We start from the raw sequence: 23,963 nt of genomic DNA on the forward strand, positions 1-23,963 counted from the left end.
CTCCTATATTTAGAGGTTGCTACATACTGCATTTGATTGGGCGCTGTGCTGGTGCAGCGGTAAAGCATATTAGCAAATTTGAATCTCAGCTCTGCTACCGGCAAGCCGGACGCCTGTATGGACAATGATTGGCTTGTCTGAAGGATAGGTGTGCCTGAGGAGATTCCTTAATAAGTGCTGCCACCTCTGCTGGCTGATTGATGGCGTCTGTACATAGACAGGGGACAATGGAGATTAGTGTATTACTCCATATGAACTTTCATAAATGTGACAAGAAGCGGTTGGCTTCTTCGCACGTGTCACAGGGGATGTGTGATAGTCATGGCTCTCCTCAGTCAGGACTGGTGATCTCCAGCAATAGAAGAAGTGAAATGCGATTAAATGATTGGACTAGATTGGGAGGAAATCTTTCAGTTTTTATGCCGAATGCCATTTCTGACACAACCCTGCTTAATTTTATCTAAGCAAATACACCTTCCAATGGCTAGGTTGTTTGGCCACCCACCCAGACACAGCCATGTTTGTGTAGACACCTGACCAGCTGAGGGGTTGAGATTCGAACCCCAGAACTAATGGCCTAGCAAGTTTTAATGCTGCATTACCCAAGTGCAAAATAAATAATCAATAAAATTTCAGTTAATCTAATCTAATGCTATGTGTGTTTTTGCTCATTCATTATTGAATGTGTTTTCTAATTTCATTTTCTCTTCTTAATCCTGTTCTGTATTTTTAAAAACAAATCTTCTTGTAATCTTCTCTGTTTAGAACTCTTCTGCTCCATCAGCTGAAGACGTCGATCCTGAGGTAAGATGCTGGCTCTTATTCAGTATCTCAACACTGACCATTGGAAAAAAAAAAGGCAAATGGTAATGATACGCTGTGTATTGTTTGCTAAAGTTCATACTATAGTTTGACTGTGCACAAAAGAATCTATTTGGAGACCAGTTGAACATTATCATGGTAAATGGTGCAGTATGTTAACACAACAGTCCACTTTTGACCTGGTATGGTTCTTTCCTTATTGTTGTGGAAAAACCCAAGGCTATACTGCTTACAAGATACCCAACCTTCCCAAAATTCACTACAGCATGATCTTACTTTACTGTTAAAACTACATTTTTGTTCATCTTTTTCCAGTTGGCTCGCTATCTGAATAGGACTTACTGGGAGAAGAAACAGGAAGAAGTGCGCAAGAGTCCCACCCCCTCAGCTCCAGCTCCAGTGACATTGGCTGAACCCCTGCCAATCAGCCAGCCAGTGGAAAGCCATGCCCCTGTCCAGCCTATCAACATAGTGGAGGTACATTGAATGTGTGGTATTAAAATATGTGGCCATCTGTTTTATTTTATTTTTTTTACTAGTCAGTTTGGATTTCTGATAGTTTTGTTGTTTGAAATAGTGTTTAAACATGAACTATTAAAAAAGGCTAGAAACAGATTTGATAGGGCTTTACAGTTGCTATAATACTATGAATTTTTTTGCATATGTGCTAAAATAAATGGTTGAAAATAGTGGTAGATTGGAACTTTAAGATATCTGCTCTGGTGATATAGCATCTTTTACTGTTGTGTTACATGATGTGGATATTTTGCATTATGCTCCGGTATTAAGCCAGAACTCTGCTTGTCATCTTGTAGTAACCACACTAATAATGCAACGAAGAGCTTTAAAATACACACTGTTTCTTTATTAATAATGATAAGTATGTTTAGTTAGCCTTTCAATGAACTGTTTGCTACTGACTTTTTCATATAATCTACATTCTGAAAGTTGAAGTTGATCTGGTCACGGTGTTAATGAAACTCAGTGCTGTTTTATATTTTGATGAATCACTATAAGCTTGTCAGTTAGGGGTTAACCAGCAACTAATGACTACTGGTTAAAAGAAATTTGCCTCCTTTATTCGCATAATATAGTGCTTATTGTATTTCAGCATAAAATATTTGTATATAATATCCCAAACCTGCTTAACCATGCTTGAATGTATTTGGGTAAATGAGTGCCACACTGTATTAAATAACTGTGTGCTAAATTAGATATGAATATAAATAATGATATTAGCATTTTAAGCTCATTGTTTAGCGAACAGCCTTTTAATTGACTGGTTAAAGCAGCACCTTTTCTGAAAAGCATACCCAAATAGTTCATGCTGATTTGTTACACCATTATGCAACCTTTATAAGAAGCTATTCAAAAAGTAAACAATGGAGGCACAATTATAAAAAATTCAAATGACAGGGGCTGTTTATCTCTGCTGTCCACTTGTGATCGAATTACCATCTCAGGTGAACAGCTTATGAACCAGGTTTTTTTTTTTTTTTTTTTTTTATAAGCTTTTTCTATCTTCAAATGTGTTTGTGAATTGAACTCCGCTCTGTGCCCCCTCAGCAGCAGTACCAGAATGGAGAATCAGAGGAAAACCATGAGCAGTTCCTAAAGGCTCTGCAGAATGCTGTCACCACCTTCTTGAACCGCATGAAGAGTAACCACATGAGGGGACGCAGCATCACCAACGACAGTGCTGTGCTTTCCCTCTTTCAGTCCATCAACAACATGCACCCACAGCTTCTGGAGGTCCTGAACCAGCTTGACGAGAAAAGACGTGAGTACTATGTTGTTTTTGTGTTTGTTTTTTATGTGACGCTATTCATTTCTATTTAAGTGACATTATAGTTCATTAAGACTTTGTTAAGCAAATCACTTATGTGTACAGATATTAGTGTTTGTTTGTTTGTTTATTAGGATTTTAACGTAATGTTTTACACTTTGGTTACATTCATGACAGAAGCGGTAGTTAGTCATTACACACCTCACACCTGTCACCTCACAGCAAGAAGGTCCTGGGTTCATTCCCGAGGTCCTGGGTTCGATCCCCCGTGTCCGTGTGGGTTTCCTCCGGGTGCTCCGGTTTCCTCCCACAGTCCGAAGACATGCAAGTGAGGTGAATTGGAGACACTAAATTGTCCAGGACTGTGTTCAGTATAACCTTGTGAACCGATTAACCTTGTGTAATGAGTAACTACCGTTCCTGTCATGAATGTAACCAAAGTGTAAAACATGACGTTAAAATCCAAATAAACAAACAAACAAACATAAAACTGCAAGTTAAGATGTGCTTCTCTTTGGTATTGATCACTGTTATTCATCCTTTGCAAAGAACAACTCGAAATGAAGATCATAATGTACATGGACTGTTGCAGTGAGTAACAGTAAATATGTTACTTATTTTTGTGTAGTCTACTACGAGGGACTGCAGGACAAGCTAGCCCAGGTTCGGGATGCACGGGCGGCTCTGAACGCCCTGAGAGACGAGCACCGTGAAAAACTGCGCCGTGCTGCAGAAGAGGCTGAGCGACAGCGGCAGATCCAGCTGGCCCAGAAACTTGAGATCATGAGGCAGAAGAAACAGGTAAGCACTGTTGAACAGGATTCCATGTAAACAGTAAAAAAGGATGTGAATCAGTCTGATTGGATAAGGTATAATTGTTGGTGAAGCTATGGGATTGTGAAACCAGTTTATTTTTGCTTACAGGAGTACTTGGAGATGCAGAGACAGCTGGCTATTCAACGTCTGCAAGAGCAGGAAAAGGAAAGGCAAATGCGTCTAGAGCAGCAGAAACACACCATCCAGATGCGTGCTCAGATGCCTGCTTTTTCGCTCCCTTACGCACAGGTCAGTGCTGCCAACCCATTTCCGTTTGTTTCCCTTTTTGGTGAATATTCGCCCCTGAGGTCCACGGCCCTGTGCATTTTGCTCAACACACGGCTGTCTGGTCTTCAGTCCAGTTCTCAGATATATTGGATGTATTAAATATGCCAAATACTGGCGTTTCTGCACTGTAAAATCAAAAGTTATGTATAGATGGCAATGTATTTACAATGTTACTGTTACGTACCAAGTGGCCAAGACTCATTAAGGCAGATCATTTTAATTCTGGCGATGAGGTAAAGGGTCACAACGCAAACTCTTTTGTATGGTGCTGCGTATTTGCAGACCAGTCATAGCGCCCACGCTAACTGGTGTCCACTGCTGAAAGAACATACAATCCAATAATCAGATGGTTACAAGGGGTCATTGTTTATTAAGAAAGACTGAGAGCATTTTCTTTGACTCTGTTCTTTTTGGTATAAAAAAATCGTTTGAAATTACTTGAGTAATACCTTTAAAAATCTGAAGATTAATAACATTTTCTTGTGTTTGTTTGGGGCATTGCAGATGCAGTCACTGCCACCTAATGTGGCTGGTGGGGTAGTGTATCCACCTGCTGGTCCTCCCAGTTATCCAGGCACATTTAGCCCTGCTGGCTCTGTGGAGGGCTCTCCCATGCATGGCGTCTACATGAACCAACCTGGACAGCCCGGAGCAGGACCCTACCAGGCAATGCCTGTTTCTGCAACTGGTGAGCTTTATATGGCTGAATGTATTTAAAAAATGCAGTAAATAACACAGGTGTGCGACTAAAAAGCTGTTTGATTATTTTCATCTAATTTCCATGTATTTTGGTGTGCTGAAAACTAAAAAAATATTGAAAAAAATCCTGGACGTCAGGATTTGCCACAAAATGCAAAATTCTCTTCAAATTTAGTAAATTTTTCTCAATTTTTTGTATTTTTTGATCTTAGGGTTTTTAACCAAATTTAAAGTCAAAATTACTATTAATTAATTCACATCAGTGCATTCAAGATATACAATGCCAAAAAAATATAACTTTCAAAGAAATGAACTTTCACAGTGAGCTAATGAAACCAGCATCAACATGTTGCAAGCTGAACGCGCAGGCTCTGACATACCCGGGCTTGATTCAATAGTCTTTTCTTGGTTCTCGCCTGTTCACACTTTTTTATCTCAGTTCGTGTTAGCTCGTCATTATTCAACCGTGTTTCTTAAAATTAGCATTATGGCTCAGCGGAAGTGTATTAATTCGCCTGACAGTTTCTGTTACATTTGTGGTGAATATACAGTGTTGAAGCAACAGCTGAATATTACAGACTTTGTGAAAAAAGTATACTTCGCATACTTCGGACTAAAGCTTGGAGATCAAGATAAAGCTTGGGCGCCTCATAAAGTGTGCAAACGGTGTGTTGAGGACCTCCGAAATTGGTTCAAGGGTAAGAAAAAAGCTTTCCGTTATGGGATTCCTATGGTATGGCGAGAGCAAAAGAACCATAGTGACGATTGTTACTTTTGTTCATGCGATGTGAAAGGGTATAATTCAAAATGGAAGCATTCCATTTCATACCCCAATCTTCACTCAGCAATTCGTCCCATCCCCCATGGCACAGATATACCAGTACCCAAGGCCCCTGCTACCTTGGAAGAGATAACTAGCTCCGATGAAGATGGAGTCATACCTGAACCAGATGATGAATCAAGTTCTGACTTTGAAAATGATACAAGACCAAAATTGTTTTCCCAGGAGGAGATGAATGATTTGGTAAGAGACTTGAATCTTCCCAAAGATGCCGCTGAGTTACTCGGATCAAGGCTCAAAAGCAGGAATTTATTGTTGCCAGGAGTGTCTTTTTCATGGTTCAGACATCGTGAAAAGGAGTTCGTTCCTTACTTTGCCCAGGAAGATAAGTTGATTTATTGCATCGATGTCGAAGGTTTGATGGGTCAATTCAAAATCCAATATGATTCAGCGCAATGGCGTCTTTTTATAGATTCTTCAAAAAGAAGTCTCAAAGCAGTTTTACTCCACAACGGCGGTTTTTATGCTTCCATCCCTGTAGGTCATTCCGTACACCTCAAGGAAACCTTGAACCTGGAATTGGTTCTTCTTAAACTTAAATATGAAGACCACGGTTGGCAAGTGTGCAGGGATTTGAAAGTCTTGTGCATGCTGCTCGGGCAACAAGCTGGGTATTCCAAATACCCTTGTTTTCTGTGTCTATGGGACAGTCGAGACCGACAAAATCACTGGACCAAGAAGAGGCCAGCCGAGGGTGCTCACAGTTGGTGAAAAAAATTTCCTCCGAGAAACTTTGGTAGCTCCCGATAAAGTTCTTCTACCACCTCTCCACATAAAATTGGGATTGATGAAGCAATTCGTAAAATCCCTTCCAAGAGATGGAGAACGCTTCAAATACTTGGTCATCAAGTTTCCAGGCCTCTCGGAGGCAAAATTGAAGGAAGGTGTGTTCGTCGGACCAGACATTAGAAGGCTTATAGCTGATCAAGAGTTTATCAATACCATGACGGATCCTCAAAAAGAAGGGTGGATTGCATTTACAGAAGTCATAAAGAAATTTTTAGACAATAACAAAGATCCTGACTACAAAAAGATCGTCGGACGAATGCTGAAAGCATTTCAAGCTTTAGGTTGCCTGATGAGTTTGAAAGTGCATTTCCTCCACTCCCACCTTGACAACTTTCCTGAAAATTTGGGAGCTGTGAGTGAAGAGCAAGGTGAACGATTCCACCAGGACATTAAAGAGATGGAAAGAAGATACCAGGGAAGATGGAGCATTACAATGATGGCAGACTACTGTTGGACGCTTCAGAGAGACATTGCAGATGCTACTCACAAGCGTAAATGTACCAAGAGGAGCCTCACAGGGAAGAAGAATCGATTTTAGTGTGTGTTAGTGAGCTCATTCCAGTTAAATAAATGATTTTCATGAAAAATTTGTAATAAAAAATTTATTTTATAAGTCTACTTTCATTTATTTTGAGGTATTGCCTTGTTTAACATAGTTACCTAAATTGTCAGAAAATGGGATGTCCTATGACAAAACGGAGGTCATTTTCGGATTCAGCGCATCCAAAAACATAAAGATTACGTGGAATAACCAAAACAGCTCTTGAAAATTTTTTTTTTGCAGACCTGTGTAATGTAATGTATGTTGATATTGTAAAATGATCAATGATGATTATGAGTTAATGATTATGAGTTAATGTGTTGAGCTTCTCAGAGGAGTTTTGTACTTTCGTGGTTTAAACTTTTGTTACAAAGTTAAATCTAGACTTGTTCTTTTGTTTAGATCCAAACATGGTGAACGCCTACATGTATCAAACTGCAGGCACCAGCGGGCAGCCAGCTGCCCCTGGTCAGGCTCCTCCTAACACCAGTCCTCCATACACTACCTACCAGCCCACCCCGACACAGGGCTATCAGGTAAGAGCTGCAAACAAGGCAAATATACAAATCAAGTCATTTAGTCTTAGTGGATCCTTTACTTTTAAAATCACTCTAACTTCTACTTTAATTTTAGAATGTGGCGTCTCAAGCTCAGAGTTTGCCTCCAATGTCACAGCCTGCACCAACCAATGGCATGGCCTACATGGGCTACCAGCCGTATAGCATGCAGGTCGGAATTCATACATGCCAATATAATTTTTTTTTCCTCCAGGTCCAGTGAAAGAACTTGTCCTAACTTCATCTGTGTGTCTCTTGTAGAACATGATGTCGGCACTTCCCGGGCAGGACCCAAACATGCCCCCTCAGCAGCAGTACATGCCTGGTCAGCAACCCATGTACCAGCAGGTAAGATGTCATAACAGCCCACAATCCTGTAAAATGCACTTAGTTTTTAGTTGTCTGCTGTTGTGCAATTTGTGTATTGGCAAACCTTTTGTATTTCCATAGCTGCTAACCACTGCTTGTATTATACGCCACAAAAGCTGTTTTGAATGTAATGTGGCAAACTCAAGTGCATACCATTGCAGTATGGCTTTAACTCTCTGTACCACAGTAGCAAACCCTAACGTTTTAAACCCTGGCCCTCTGCCCCTGACAAAAGGCCTTGCTGTACAATACCAGTTATGATCCATTTAGTCTAACATTAAGGGGCAGATTTTAAAGGAATGGGTTAAACCGAGCTTCAAACTATTGTCAGTCTTAATCTACATTTGTAAATGCAGCAACATACACTGTTTGTATTGCCAAGCTGTGGTTGCTAAACAGTCACTTCACTTTTGTACTGGTGATTTGAAGAAGAGGCACTGTAAAAGAAACCCATTTCCTAAGCACTTGGGTGGCGCAGCCATCTATTATTTGAGTCCATCACCACTGAGATCTGAATCTCAGCAATGCTATCAGCAGACCAGACATCTACACGAACATGATTGGTTATGTCTGAGGCAGATTGCCAAAGCCCTGTGATGCATTGGTGCCCTTTCCAGGGTGTTTCAGTGTTTCTGGTTGATTAAAGTGAAATGAAGGTTCGGGGTTCGATCCCCAGGCGGGGCGGTTCGGGTCCTTTTTGTGCGAAGTTTGCATGTTCTCCCCGTGTCTGCGTGGGTTTCCTCCGGGAGCTCCGGTTTCCTCCCACAGTCCAAAAACATGCAGTCAGGTTAACTGGAGACACTGAATTGCCCTATAGGTGAGTGTGTGTGTGTGTGTGTGTGTGTGTGTGTGTGTGTGTGTGTGTGTGTGTGTGTGTGTGTCTGTCTGTCTGTCTGTCTGTCTGTCTGTCTGTCTGTCTGCCTGCCTGCCTGCCCTGCGATGGGCGCCCCGTCCATGGTGTTACTGTGTACCTTGTGCCCATTGAAAAAATTGTATAGCCCCCCCATCGGGTAAGTGGTTAAGAAAGTGAGAGTGAGTAAAGTGAAATGTGTTTTTAACCGGTCTTTACCTGTTTATGTTCAGATGGTGCCACCTGGCGGTCCTCAGCAGCAGGCGCAGCAGCCTCAGCAGGCACCTGTGGGCAGCGCCGAGGCTCAGCTCATCTCTTTCGACTGATACTCCACCTTCTAACCTGCACACTACAGTCAGCCCACAGTTCCTGGAACCCTTACTTTCACATACTTGCAGTAGTTCTGTAACCATCTGTTGTACAAATGTCCCGGTTATCAGGAATATTGTGAGACATAACTGCTGCTCTGAACTCCTCTGTTTCCCTTATTGCTTTACATGGAGAGAGGTTTACAACTGGTTCTGATGGGGGATATCTTAAACCTCCACATTGCCGACTCTCAGCCTTTCTTTGTTGGTCTTTTTTAATGTATGTAGTGTTTTCTTTCTGGAACCAACTCTGGATCTTAGCTAGTACTTCGTATAATAGGGTTAAATGAGTACACAATTACAATATAAATCGAAAGAATTCAGACATAACCATCGTGTATTTTTCTAAAGTCAATCTGCATGTAATTTTTTTTAAATAAGGCAAGGGTTCCTAGTGGCATCAGAAGTCTGTGTATCAGAAAATCATTAGTTTGATTGTGAAGATTATAATTGGCTATTCCTGTATCCATGTTAATCAAAGCGACGTTAGCCTAAGTTGGGTGTAGAAGTATGAATACAGTTAGTGTCATTATTCAGACAGGTAAATCTGGCTAGTGGCGTTGCATAAACGTCTGGTTACCTGCCTTTGATAAAGCACATGCACACACTTAACTTTTCATCTTGGTAGCCATTAAAGAGACTCAGCTAGAGGGTGGGAACAGGCAACAATTAACCTAGGAATCAGTGGAGTAAAATAGTCATTTTGGTGCATAGTGTCAGTTCAGGTCAGTATAGCAAAGCTGTTGTACTCAACCCACTATAATCAGATTTGAGATTAAAGCTGCAGTATGTAACTTTGACTAATAAATGTATTATTTTATTTGGAACAGTGATGCAGGTTGGCCCTAAAATGCATAAAAATATTAAGTTTAATGGGGAGTCTGAGTCTGAAGAGGACTAAGATGTTCTGACACGCTGCCGCTAGGTGTTGACCAAACACGTCTGTAATTTGTATTGATTTACCACATATGAATTAAATTCAGTGCAATAGAGAGGTGCACAGTTAAAAAAAATATGTACTTGCATGAACTAACATTTGTCTACCATAGAAGTTTACATGCTGTAGCTTTAACTGAGATATCCTAGCTTTCTAGCAGTCTGGAACATAATTATTACAGTCTCGTCGTAGGTTATATTGATAATTCAGAACAGAAACGTTACAGCCATATTGAGTCTAATTCTGATTTTGATGAAACAAACCAGCTGCTGTTGCCGAGTATAGCGTTCAGGTAGTTTTGCAGACACTCTGGGCTCAGCTGGCTTCCCAGTTCTTCTTCATTCTCTGTGGACCTAACCAATGCTTCTCAGAATTTAGGAAGCAGTTCATTTTGAATCAGTTTTAGATGAAGTAAAAACTTTTTTCCGTTTTGGTCAAGCCCATGGTCGTGTGTGGTTGTGTACAGCGAGAATTGTGAATGATGAAACGAGATCTTTTGATACAAATGAAGGACCAAGTTTTGACCAAGTACTGCATGTTTGTAGTGTACATCATCAGTGACTTCTGTAACCCTTTAATGCCATCTGTGGACAGCTTTATTAAATTACACTGATCTGTATGACTCCCCAAAAAATAATTTTAAGATTATATTTAATAAATCTCATTCTTTTATTGTGCAACAATTCATGAAGACTTTTTTTATTGTGTCAAAGTTGATAATGTGAAAAAGAAATTGTGTGAACACTACTTGAACCCAGACTTAAAACAGACAGTCATGGCGTCTGACTTGAGAATATTGCAATTACTTGCTTCTGTTTACTATCTGAGAAATCTGGCATGCTCTCAAGGTAAAGTGCTATTTATACTTATACTATCAAAAACAGAAGTGATTAAACACTTGTTTTTTTTCACTGTAAATCATCACAACATAAGGCAACATGTGACATCTGCTTTTTATAGGAAGGCGTTTGATAGACACTTTGATTCAAAGCAGCTTACAGCTGAGACTGTTCAGGTCAAACATCTGAAAGTTAAGCACCCAGTTAAAAGGCTGAACAGTAGCAGCTTGGTGGTGGTTCAGGTTAAACCCTCAGCCTTTAGATCAATAGTTCAGACGTTTGTTGCATTCTTGCATGTCAATTTGTCAGTAAAAAATGCAGTAGATACATTTTTATGTATAAGCAGCTACATCATTTATATATTACAAACTAGAGCTCACCATTCAATGCAAGTTGTCCTAGCACATACATATCTGGAAGTTCCCACTCAAAGAAAAAAGGAGTGTGTTTAGAATCCTGTTTTCAGATTTTTCAATTTGATTCAAAATTTTATGTCAAATGATGGCTGAAGTGTCAGGGCGTTAACCTAGAAATTCACCAGATTTTGGGGAGGAAAAGTTGGAAAAGAGGAAAGTCTTCTGCCTTATGCGATCTCTGGGACTGGTCTGGGCACCTGTGTGAAGGGAAATAGCTGTTGAGCAAATCTTCAGCACATCATACAATACTGAGATTAAAGCATTCTGAAATTGTCAAACATTTCTGCATAGTAATAGATGATATACAGTCAACAGATTTATAACTACAAAGTGTAAGTACTATATGGTGGGTATACCTAATAAAATCAAGACTTGTGCATTATAGTCATGTATAAACTAAATGTACCACAGGCTGCAGGTTAAGAACCCTTGGTATAGAATGGGTTTTGAATCTCAGTCATGCTGTCAGCTGGCCATGTCTACACAGACATGATTAGCTATACAGTGGTGTTCAAAAAAATAGCAGTGATTTTAAAAAAGTGAATAAAGCACAAAATCATTATAATAACTTTTATTTCCATAAATGCAAATGCACTGAAAATACTACACTTTCAATTCTAAATCAAAACATTAACAAAATGTAGCCAGTTTGTGTTAATCCTTTACAGAAAATTAAGAAAAATGAATATTAGGCTGTTTAAAAAAATAGCAGTGAAGCATTTTTCTGTAAAAACTCAAAAAAATGCATCTATAAACTGAAAAAATGTTTGAGGTTTCACTTTAGTTTAAATTACTGAACTAATATTTAGTGGCATAACAATTGTTTCTGAGATCTGTGTTGCATGGAGTCGATCAACTTCTGGCACCTCTGAACAGGTATTCCAGTCCAGGATGATAGACGACATTCCACAGTTCTTCTGCAATTTTGGGTTTTGCCTCAAAAAAGCACGTTTCAGATGTCAGAACACAAGTTCTCTCTGGGATTGAGGTCAGGGGATTGGGCTGGCCACTCTATCACCTTAATCTTGTTTGTCTGTAATCAAGATGTTTTGGGTCATTGTCATGTTGAAACACCCATTTTAAGGACATTTCTTCTTCGACAAAGGGCAACATGATCTCCTCAAGTATTCTGATATATTTAAATTGATCCATGATCCCTCGTATGTGATAAATAGGCGTAACACCATGGTATGATAAACATCCCCAGATCATCATTTTGTACCACCATGCTTTACTGTCTTCACAGTGAACTGTGGCTTGAATTCAGTGCTCGGGGGACGTCTGACATACTGTCTACGGCCACTAGACCCAAAAAGAACAATTTTGCTTTCACCAGTCCACAAAATGTTGAGCCATTTCTCTTTGGACCAGTTAATGTGTTCCTTGGTAAATGTTAACCCATTCAGGACACGTCTTTTTCTTAACAACGGGACTTTGCAAGGAGTTCTTGCTGGTAAATTGGCTTCACTTAATCATCTTCTGTACTCACTGGTAACTTCAGATGTTCCTTGATCTTTCTGGAAATTATCATTGGCTGAGTATTTGCCATTTTGGCTATTCTTTGATCCAATCGAACAGTAGTTCCACGCTTCCTTCTGCGTCTTTCAGGTTTTGGTCGTCACTTCAAGGCATTTGAGATCATTTTAGCTGAGCAGCCTATAATTTGCTGCACTTCTCTGTATGTTTTTTCCCTCTACAATCAACTTTTTAATCAAAGTACGCTGTTCATCAGAACAATGTCTGGAACAACCCATTTTACCCAGTATTTCAGAAGGAAATGCGCTATGACCAAGCTGTGCAACATTTGCCACCCTCCTACCTTAAATAAGGGCCAAAATTGACACGCGTTCTTCTGCAGAACGACTTCACCAATTGAACTCCTCACTGCTGTTATTTTGAACAACCCCCTTTCAATCAATGCTTTGATTACTCAGAATGAGTGGCATGCATGTCCTAATTGTTGGGTTTGTTTTGTTTTCATTACTCTACTACACTTTCAAGTACATTTTTTTGCTATGTAGAAATAGCATTTCTACTAAAAACAGTGATTTATCAGGTTAATGATGTTGGACTGCTATTTTTTTGAACACCACTGTATATGTGTGTCGGGGACACTGGCTGGAGCCCTGTAATGGATTGGTGCCTTTTCCAAGGTATACCTGCCCAGTGTTTCACAGTGCAACCAGATCCGCCAATCTGTCACAACCCTGACCAGAATAAAGAGGTTGATGTTTGTTTATTAGGATTTTAATGTCATGTTTTATACTTTGGTTACATTTATGACAGGAACAGTAGTTACTCATTACACAAGGTTCATCAGTTCACAAGGTTATATCTCCAATTCACCTCACTTGCATGTTTTTGGACTGTGGGAGGAAACCGGAGCTCCCGGAGGAAACCCACGCAGACACTGGGAGAACATGCAAACTCCACACAGAAGGGACCGAACCCAGGACCGTCTTGCTGTGAGGGGACAGTGCTAGCCACTTTCAAAGAAAGTGAAGAAATTAGATGTACTTATAAGTATCTATAATAATATACTAAGGTGCAAATACAGTAGCAGCACATTCCTTACGTACACTTATACTAACTGATACACATACAGTATACAGATAAAGTCAAAATTTTGAGAGTATGTTAGCTGGATGACAAAAGAAAAAAAATACAAATAAATGGATCCTTAACTCTCTTATTTCTGACACATTATAAGAAGAACCAATTCCTCTATAAAGGCCATTATGCTTGGAAGAGTTACAGGTAAAAGAGGAAGAGGACGGCCAGCAACAAGATGGATAATATGAATGAGCCAATAAGAAGCCCAAACCGATGGCAGAATGTTCTGGATAACAACAACAACAACAACAATAATAATAATAATAATAATTAATAATAGCAAGAACAGTGTATGTATATCCTATGAGCTGGAAACTGGGCTGTTGTGATTTTTGGCTTAAAGGGTGGATTTTAGCAAATATGCCTGGCAACCATGTGACCAGACAGCAGTGGGAGCGCTGCATTGTGGGTAGGTCAGAGATAGCGAGTGGAGGACGCCATGTGCTTTTGAATGTTTCGGTGTGACTGGATAATTAAGTGAGTGTGGAGTGTTGGTGCCGCAGGGATTTATTTTCCTCAAGAGTAGAGAATTTGATTTCTGAAGATGTATTGCGCCCTGCACTGTATACGCTACTCTCTGCGGATAGCCGCTAAAACACACCGGTAAGTTCAAACCGTGGGTCACAATTTCTTATAAGTTCCGGGGCTGTATCCTAAATGTATATTTAGTCTGTATAGAGGTGCCCTCCAGTCGCAATAAATGTCATTACCCTTAACACACTATGTAGTGCCCTATATGTTTTAAGAGGTTGAGATTTGGAATTCAGCCCGCAGGTTAGCGACAGTTTTTTGACAGGATTCAAGGACAGTATGTGAATTTTATAACAATGTTGGTATAATATGTTAATAAAAGATAATGTAGCCATTACGAATTGTGCGTTATTACAAGGTCTTGAACATTTTGGCAGTCACGTTTGTGCACAGTGTGCACAAGTTAGCTCATTAGTATTAGCCTAGTATTTCACATCAGTCATAAGCTGTGTGTATTATTAAGAGTCCACTTTTACATCCGCGGGTCTTTTACTAATGCACCATCTAAGACGACATTCATTTAAACCTTAATACATGGTTAATCTAAGTTAGCTAGTTAGCCGATTAGCCTTCACAGGTATGAAAGAGATGCTGCACAAGGTCAAATATTGGATGTTCCTGGTCTTGCATAGTAATGTTCATATTCTGTTTAATTTAGTGCGCTCAGATTGCAGCATTAATTATTCATTAATTATTATTTCCTCAGTTTATGGTTTCCATGTAAAGTTCTTGGGTGCAGCTACATGTTTTACATTCGTCTGTTATCAACCACTTATTTAACCATAGTTAATAAAGACTTAGTTACATAAAGGGGAACAACTGTTAATTTTTTAAGACCATCAATAAGGGAAAAGCCACAGAAACTGGACAAATGACATCACCGACCCTGTATCAAGCATGGTGAGAATTTCCTTGACTGTCTTTTCACTGATATATCTTGCACCTCGTGGTTCATGTCATTACATTTATTCTTGGGAGTTGTTAAAGACCTCTGTAGTCCTCCTTGTTACAAACACAAACATGTCATTGATCCACAAACATGGTTTAATCATTATTTTACACAGGCAGTATTATAAACACCCGCTTTTTGTAATTAGGGCTGTAACAATTATGAAATTTTACAAAATAATTGAGTAACAATTATCCCTCCACTATTTTAGTAAGCCTGTATGCTTAATAATAGTTCAATAATGCACACACACACACACACACACACACACACACTTATGATGAACATCAATTTGTTGAACATTAAACTTGTATAAGTAACAGAAATACACAGTAAATCACAGTAAATGTACTTTGTCCAAAACATTTGTTCTTTACTGGCTAGTTAGATTCCAGCCAATGAATACCGACGCAAACTGAAGGCATTCCAAATCAGGCAGTAATTTAATAATCATAAAGCTTCAATATAGGTCAAACAGGGAAAATGTAATTTAAATGATTTTACATGTGCATGTTTGAGTATGCTAATCCTCTGGGACTGCATTTCAGAATAAACAACATGTGGAACTTAAAGGCAGAACACCACATATGCTGTTCATGTCAAATTCTAACCGTACTTTGTAACTTTGTATGTCACAGCAAAAATACAGATCCAGCGGACTGGGCAACATATTTCTAATAAACAGTTTTGGTAAACCTGTGCCTGCTGTAGCCACGGATTCTTGTTCTTTTATGACATAAGTGGAACAAAAAGTGGTCTTCTACTGTTACACAACTTATCAGTCTCAGTGTTTGACATGTTGTGTGTTCTAGATACATAAGTGTGCAAAAATGTGGAATTGTTCATGTGTAAACCTTAGTTGGTTTCAATACCTTTTTGTCCGATAATTGAGGATCTAGTGTCAGAAGAGAACTAAATTGTGTTGGTGCATCCATAGTTTTTGTTCTAAAATCCATCTTGTGCAAATTACATATGCAATATTTACAACCCCAAATCAGAAATAGCTAGGACCATATGGGAAATGCAAATAAAAAGAAACTTTTTTTTTTTTTTATTATTTGCATTTTCCATGCTGTCCCAACTTTTCTGATTTGGGGTTGTAGAATGCTTGAATCTGTTCTCATATGTCTCTAGATCTTATGTGATTGTATTTTTTCCACTTTGATGTGAGTATAGATAATAATAATACTGATACAAAATAATACTGCTAATATTCTGTGTTTGTCATTTTAATGACACTCACAATATGTTCTGTTTTTATGAACATGGTAAATGGAAATTTTTACTAATGTATTGCAATTTGTCCTACTTAGGAGTCATCTGTCAGCACCAGCATTGCACGCCCTGCGAGCGCTCCACAGCAGTCCTGCCTGTCTGTCTGATGCTTTAGCTGCGCCGCCCTTTGATGGAGCACCCAAGCAATACTCACCCAAAATCCAGCAGCTGGTCAGCGATATAGCCAGTCTAACTCTGCTAGAGGTGTCAGATCTCAATGAGCTGCTTAAGGTATGGTAAAATTAAAAACCACAAGTTTCTAGTAGTAGTCCACAAAGTTGAATCAGTTCATCTGGACACAAGTTTGTTGTAGAGATACGTTTCGTCACTCAATCCGAATGACTTCTTCAGTCATTTGGATTGAGTGACGAAACGTATCTCTACAGCAAACTTGTGTCCAGATGAACTGATTCAACTTTGTGGATTTGTGTACCTGGATTATTGAGCATGCATCAACAGATTCTAGTAGTAGTCTGTTAGAAATCATTGTTTAGAACTATATATCATATATAAAGAAATCAGATTTTGACTATAATGCCAAGTTCACACTACACGACTTTCTGATTTGCCGGGTCACTGTACAGTTCACACTACACGACTGGATCTCTTGCACTCGGGAGTCTTTCAGTCGGTGTGTATTTCACACTACACGACTGATCGGTGATAGGGGGTTTCACACTACACGATCTATCACCAACTGGAATCGCAGGCGAGCTTCTCTGGTCTCCCAAACTACGTTTTGTCACGAAAACAAACGCGAGAAGTGACTAGTGCGCTGATGTGCAGCGTAAAATCAAGGAGGAAAAATAAATGAATCTGAGTGGATTTGACAACACGAACAGTATGGATTGTTCTATAGTAAGTTGGAGGTTAATAAATATTTTTGCAATGCAGTGTTGGTGTTATGTTTTGTAGAGAACGATCAAGTCAGAAATACTGTAAAACGTGTGTGTGCCGGTGCATTTCTGATATAAACTATACAACCCCTGGCAAAAATTATGGAATCACCACTCTTGGAAGATGTTCTTTCAATTGTTTAATTTTGTAGAAAAAAAAGAAATCACAGACATGCCACAAAACTATCATTTCTCAAACTGTCAACCCTCTGGCATTAAGAAACAATAAAAAAAGAAACAAATATAATAGTTGTGGTCAGTCACAATTGCTTTTTTTTTAGATCAAGTAGAGGAAAAAATTATGGAATCATTAGAAAACACTGCACCATTATTACTTTGTTGCACCACCTCTGGCTTTTATAATGGTTTAAACTCTATGAGGCATGGAGTTAACTAATGACAAACAGTATTCTTCATCAATCTGCCTTCAACTGTCTCTTGCTGTTGCCAGATCAGCTTTGCAGGTTGGAACCTTGTCATTGACCATTTTCTTCAATTTCCACCAGAGATTTTCAAATGGATTGAGATCCGGACTATTTGCAGGCCATGCCATTGACATTATATGTTTTCTTGAAGGAAAGTTTTCACGTCCTTTGCCCTATGGCAAGATGCATTATCATCTTGAAAAATGAAGTCATCATCACCAAACATCCTTTCAACTGATGGAATAAGAAAAGCGTCCAAAATTTCAATGTGGACTTTGGCATTTATTGAAGACCATCTCCCCTGTGCCTTTACCCGACATGCAGGCCCATATCATCAACAACTGTGGAAATTAACATGTTTTCTTTAGGCAGTTATCTTCATAAATTTCATTGGACAGACACCAAACAAAAGTTCCAGCATCATCACCTTGCCCAATGCAGATTCGCGATTCATCACTGAAGATCACTTTTATCCAGTCACCCACAGTCCACGATTGCTTTTCTTTAGCCTACTTTAACCTTGTTCTTTTCTTTTTAGGTGTTAATGGTGGCTTTTGTTTGGCTTTTCTGTATGTAAATCCCATTTCTTTTAGGTGATTTCTTACAGTTCAGTCACAGACATTGACTCCACTTTCCGGCCACTTGTTTCTCATTTGTTTTGTTGTGCATTTTCTGTTTTCAAGACATATTGCTTTGTTTTCTATCTTGATGCTTTGATGTCTTACTTGGTCTACCAGTATGCTTCCCTTTTACAACCTTCCCATTTTGTTTGTACTTGGTCCAGATTTTAAACACAGCTTACTGGGAACAACCAACATCTTTTGCGACATTCCACAATGATTTATCTTCTTGAAGGAGTTTTATAATCCTCTCATTTGTTTCAACTGACATATCTTGTGTTGGAACCATGATTCATGACAATCTGCTTTGTGCAACAGCTCTCCGAGGTGTAAGCACTCTTTTTATAAAGAGAATAATTAGCAAATCTAATCTGCTGCAGATGTTTTGTTTTTAAACTGCAAATTACAGAGTGATTCCATAATTTTTTCCTCAGATTTGAGTGATTCCATATTTTTTTCCTCTACTTGATCTAAAAAAAAGCAATTGTGACTGACCACAACTATTATATTTGTTTCTTTTTTTTATTGTTTCTTAATGCCAGAAGGTTGACATTTTGAAAAATGATAGTTTTGTGGCATGTCTGATTTTTTTTTTTTTTTTTCTACAAAATTAAACAATTGACAGAACATCTTCCAAGAGTGGTGATTCCATAATTTTTGCCAGGGGTTGTATTATGCCCCTGTCCCACCTGTTTACCCTCCTCTCCTGCGTTTCCCCTCACACTGTATCTTGTGTTCTCATTGGCTGTTCGACATAGCACTCATTGCCAGTCGTGCAACTCAGATCAGATATCTGACATGCTAGAAATCTCGATCTGGTCGCCGAATTCTCGGCGAGCCGGTCGGATCGAGTTGTTGAGTAGTTCACACATAGCGATTGAGAGCCGAGTTTTGATCGCCGAGCAAACGCCGAGTTGCTCCCGAGCCGGCAAATCTAGCGCTGACCAGTCGCCGAGCAAAAATTAGGGCAAAAATCGTGTAGTGTGAACTAGGCATAACTTGTAACCTTTTATGGAAAACCACTAAGTTTACATAAGTAAGTCATAGGGATGTCAATAATGAATCAGTTAACTGACATAAAAGTAATTTTTTGATATGAAACTTCTATTTATTTTAATGAGACGATATAAGCTTGTCGGTTAGTGGTTTATTGTAATTTTTGAAGTAAAAATAAATTACTGCTTTTAATGTATGTATGTTTGTGCTTTTCTTCAGAAAACTCTTAACATTCAGGATGTGGGCATGATGCCCATTGGAGCAGTGGCTGCAGCACCATCTGCCACAGCAGCACAGGTAGTGTTTGAGTTGCTTATTGAAAAAAAGACTCACTGGTCCCTTCATTAGAGACATCATATCATTACTGGTTAAGCTCATTTACTCTCAGTACAACCTTAATTAGTTGTAGCATTGATTCCATAAAATGTAAACATTCCTTTTGGGATCTTGGTCTATTCTAACATGATTGTGTAATGTAATTGCTGCACATTTGTGCTATTATTCTATTTTTCTACCACACGCCTTACTGAATGCAGATCTGGTAAATGGGGAGGCCAATGAAAATGCTGAATTAATGCTGATGTTCACTGAACCAGTTGGACATATATGCTTTATGACATGATGCAGTCTTCCACTAATGCAGTGCTCTGCTTCACAACTCTGTGTGTGTGTGTGTGTTTAAGTTACTGTAGCATGTGTGTCATCTTAAAGCAAGCTGGCTATTTTTTGTGCTTTTTTTAAATCAACATGGCATTTCTGTTTGCCAAACTGCCATCCACTGGGTGCTAATTTTGCCTTCTCTAAGAGTAGTTGGATTCTCGTGTTTAGTCCTATGTAATGTGCATATTTAGGCACGCTAAAAAGAAATCAAATATTAATTGTTTACAGTGCCCACATAATACCTTAGAAATTCACCTTTTCAATTCTACAAAGGTTTTACTGAGTGCAATAGGGCGGCACAGTGGGTAACACTGTCGCCTCACAGCAAGAAGGTCCTGGGTTCGATCCCCAGGTGGGGTGGTCTGGGTCCTTTTGTGTGGAGTTTGCATGTTCTCCCCGTGTCTGTGTGGGTTTTCTACGGAAGCTTCGGTTTCCTTCCACAGTCCAAAGACATGCAAGTTAGGTGAAACTGGACATACAAAATTATCCATGACTCTGTTTGACATTAAACTTGTGAACTGATGAATCTTGTGTAATGATGAACTACTGTTTCTATCATGAATGTAACCAAAGTGTAAAACATGACGTTACAATCCTAATAAAAAAAAATACTGAGTGCAAAAGCATATCATTTTGATGTTTGCTGATGTTTGCATTTTATTTGGGAAAGCCGACACTTCATTTCTTCAACTTCATGTCTACAGGCAGAGGAAGAAGATGCAGCCCCAGCGAAGAAGGAAAAAACGCATTTCACAGTGAAACTGACAGAGCTGAAGGCAGCTGATAAAGTGAAACTGATTAAAGAAGTGAAGAACTGTATTCAGGGCTTAAATCTTGTACAGGTATGAATTATTTGCATGAACGTTTTGTATGTATTAATTAATTAATTATTTTGAGAAACCAGTATTGCTACTCAGAAAGGCTTTAATGGGTTTAAAGTAGGACGATCACTGGGTCAAAGAGAGGCTTTATTGTCTTCAGCTACAAGTACATATTGAAACGAAACAACGTTCCTTCAGGACCAGGGTGCAACACAGAACACAAGTGCAAAACAGCACAAGATACACAGTGCAGATAAAAACAGTACAATAACCTCCAATAAATACAAAAGACATTTCTAATCTAAAGAAATTGAGGGGGGTGGGACCAAAGACAAGAGTACATGGTACTTAGTAAATTATAAGTGAGGTAAAAAACATTCTGATTTACAGTTTGCAGCGTAGGGTAACTATGTCAAGAACCTGTGTGGATTACCCTATTTTAAAAGTGGGATGAACTGAAGCTCTGAGACCAGCAGAAGCATATGCCCTTCTCATGGCAACACCCAACAATAATCAAAATACAGAGCACCATAAAAGAACATCAAACCCCTTATAAATGACTACATTAAAAATAAATGACAACTTCAATGGAACGCACAAACAAACAATAAACTACATGAGATTCACCCCAACACCAGGAATAGACTAAACATAATGTATATTATGGAAAACGAACAAATGAAGTTATACACTAGATGTAGAATAGGCCATTCCAGATTGACACACCAACACTTAATACTAGGGGAAGACCCCATACTTTTCAAAGACCCATACCAATCACAATAACACACATTCGGAATAAATGCCCAAAATACATCATTGAAAGACAAAGACTACATATGCCCAATACAGTAAAAGAAACTCTCACACAAGATAATATAGAAATAGTCATCAATTTCCTTAAAAAAGACTGAAAACATGTGCAACTGTGTGATATAGTGGGTAACTATACCATTGGTAGCTTACTAGTTTGATACTTCACTTAGTTCATCTGATTGTGATTTGGACTGCAGCCTGTTTCAGTTGTTGCACTGAGTTTTCCTGCACTATTAGGACATTGTGCACCCTCAATGTTTTTCACACATTTCAAACCTTGTCCTGTGATGCTATAACAGCCATAATCAAACCTATAGAAATTAAATCCAGGGTGAAATTTACACGTCATTGTGAGTTATGTTTTTTGTTTACTAGTTGCTATAAATGTTCGCATTATAGAGAAGAATTTATACTGCAGGAAGGAGAACTGTTAAGAATTAACGACATATTTTTCTCTTCTTTAAAGGCCAAGAAGATTGTTGAATCCCTGCCACAGGAGATCCGGCCTAACGTTTCCAAAGAGGAAGCAGAGAAGCTTAAAGCAGCGCTAGAAGCAGCAGGTGGCACTGTGGTTCTGGAGTAGATTTCATCATGGCATCACAACATTTAACCTCTTCATTACTGTCTGTGTTTTTTTTTTTTTTTTTTTTTTACAACAAAGATAAAAGGAATTTTTGGAGAATAGAAAGCTTGGTCTACTGGTGACTGTCTGGGTGTGTGAACTCTTGGACTGAACTTAAGCAAGCCTTGGGCTTGCAGACTCTCACCACCCAGTCATCAGATCTGCCTGTCAAAGTATTGTAGCCACAGAGCTATTGACGGGTTGGCCTGAACAGTACAGACAAATAATGTCTGTATGTCTGTGTCTCTTACATGGAGTGGGGATGCATGTCCTGGATGTAAGGACATGATATCCATTGCCAGTGGTTAAATAAATACATACTACATATACACTACTGTGTACCATTTCAGTGTCATGATATTTACATTTTCAGCATTTAGCAGATGCTTTTATCCAAAGCGACTTTCAGTATACAGACTAAGCAATTGAGGGTTATGGGCCTTGCTCAAGGGCCCAACAGAGGCAACCAGGCAGTGGTGGTGGGGCAACCTTCAGATTACTAGTCTAGTACCCTAACCACTAGGCTACACTGCCTAGTCTATATAAACATAGTATAGAAAATTTCACCCTCAGTGAGTGATGTTGTGCAACTATCAGGTCACAAAAGTGCAAACTATATGAGTAGTTTAGGTGATGCAGACGTTTGTTATGCTAGCCCACCACCAGATCCGGGTTTGAATGCCAGCAGGGCCACACATCCTTTAATAGGACTGCCAGGAAATACAGGTTTACGAATACCTTTATTGTCATTGTACAAGTACAATAAGATTGTGTTCTCTACTTAGGAAATAGAATAGATATACACAAGTACTTCAGTGCAGAAAGTATGCAAAGTGCAATGCTTCATTTGTACATATGGACAGGCATGAAATATGTATGAATGTGCAAATGAGAAATATGAGGTAGTAGAGAAGGATCACTGTAGTAAAAGGCTCCCAGTTTCCATATACAGTGGGGCCAAAAAGTATTTAGTCAGCCACTGATTGTGCAGGTTCTCCTACTTAGAAAGATGAGAGAGGTCTGTAATTTTCATCATAGCTACACTTCAACTATGAGAGACAAAATGAGAAAAAAAAAAATCCAGGAAATCACATTGTAGGATTTTTAAAGAATTTATTTGTAAATTATGGTGGAAAATAAGTATTTGGTCAATAACAAAAGTTCAACTCAATACTTTGTAACATAACCTTTGTTGGCAATGACAGAGGTCAAACGTTTCCTGTAAGTCTTCACCAGGTTTGCACACACTGTAGCTGGTATTTTGGCCCATTCCTCCATGCAGATCTCCTCTAGAGCAGTGATGTTTTGGGGCTGTCGCTGGGCAACACGGACTTTCAACTCCCTCCACAAATTTTCTATGGGGTTGAGGTCTGGAGACTGGCTAGGCCACTCCAGGACCTTGAAATGCTTTTTACGGAGCCACTCCTTCATTGCCCGAGCGGTGTGTTTGGGATCATTGTCATGCTGGAAGACCCAGCCATGTTCCATCTTCAATGCTCTCACTGATGGAAGGAGGTTTTGGCTTAAAATCTCACGATACATGGCCCCGTTCATTCTTCCCTTAACACGGATCAGTCGTCCTGTCCCCTTTGCAGAAAAACAGCCCCAAAGCATGATGTTTCCACCCCCATGCTTCACAGTAGTTATGGTGTTCTTGGGTTTTTCTTCTTCCTCCAAACACGACGAGTTGAGTTTTTACCAAAAAGTTCCATTTTGGTTTCATCTGACCACATGATATTCTCCCAATCCTCTTCTGGATCATCCATATGCTCTCTGGCAAACTTCAGACGGGCCTGGACATGTACTGGCTTAAGCAGGGGG

At 39.2% G+C, this 23,963-nt stretch overlaps 2 protein-coding genes across 8 annotated transcripts in view; both read left to right on the top strand.

The window, feature by feature from the left end:
• Positions 1-10,348, top strand: part of hgs (hepatocyte growth factor-regulated tyrosine kinase substrate) — a 30,742-nt gene extending 20,394 nt beyond the window's left edge. For 5 of the 7 annotated variants that reach the window (XM_063015707.1, XM_063015726.1, XM_063015680.1 and 2 more), the window contains 10 exons: positions 766-804; positions 1,138-1,299; positions 2,389-2,602; positions 3,237-3,409; positions 3,533-3,673; positions 4,217-4,400; positions 6,985-7,118; positions 7,216-7,311; positions 7,401-7,487; positions 8,592-10,348. In XM_063015707.1, coding sequence (XP_062871777.1) covers positions 766-804; positions 1,138-1,299; positions 2,389-2,602; positions 3,237-3,409; positions 3,533-3,673; positions 4,217-4,400; positions 6,985-7,118; positions 7,216-7,311; positions 7,401-7,487; positions 8,592-8,684 — 1,323 coding nt within the window. In that variant the 3' untranslated portion in view covers positions 8,685-10,348. The remainder of the gene's footprint in view (positions 1-765; positions 805-1,137; positions 1,300-2,388; positions 2,603-3,236; positions 3,410-3,532; positions 3,674-4,216; positions 4,401-6,984; positions 7,119-7,215; positions 7,312-7,400; positions 7,488-8,591) is intronic. The other 2 variants (XM_063015734.1, XM_063015691.1) reach the window with 1 other exon arrangement.
• A 3,608-nt stretch (positions 10,349-13,956) lies between these two features.
• Positions 13,957-22,476, top strand: mrpl12 (mitochondrial ribosomal protein L12). The gene is made up of 5 exons (XM_062990840.1): positions 13,957-14,134; positions 16,325-16,517; positions 19,443-19,520; positions 20,588-20,725; positions 21,987-22,476. The coding sequence occupies exons 1-5, from the start codon at positions 14,076-14,078 to the stop codon at positions 22,101-22,103; spliced, it is 585 nt and encodes a 194-aa protein (XP_062846910.1). The 5' UTR covers positions 13,957-14,075; the 3' UTR covers positions 22,104-22,476.
• The last annotated feature ends 1,487 nt before the right edge of the window (positions 22,477-23,963 follow it).

The sequence above is a fragment of the Trichomycterus rosablanca genome, chromosome 2, assembly GCF_030014385.1.
Source record: "Trichomycterus rosablanca isolate fTriRos1 chromosome 2, fTriRos1.hap1, whole genome shotgun sequence".
Lineage (NCBI taxonomy): Eukaryota > Metazoa > Chordata > Actinopteri > Siluriformes > Trichomycteridae > Trichomycterus > Trichomycterus rosablanca.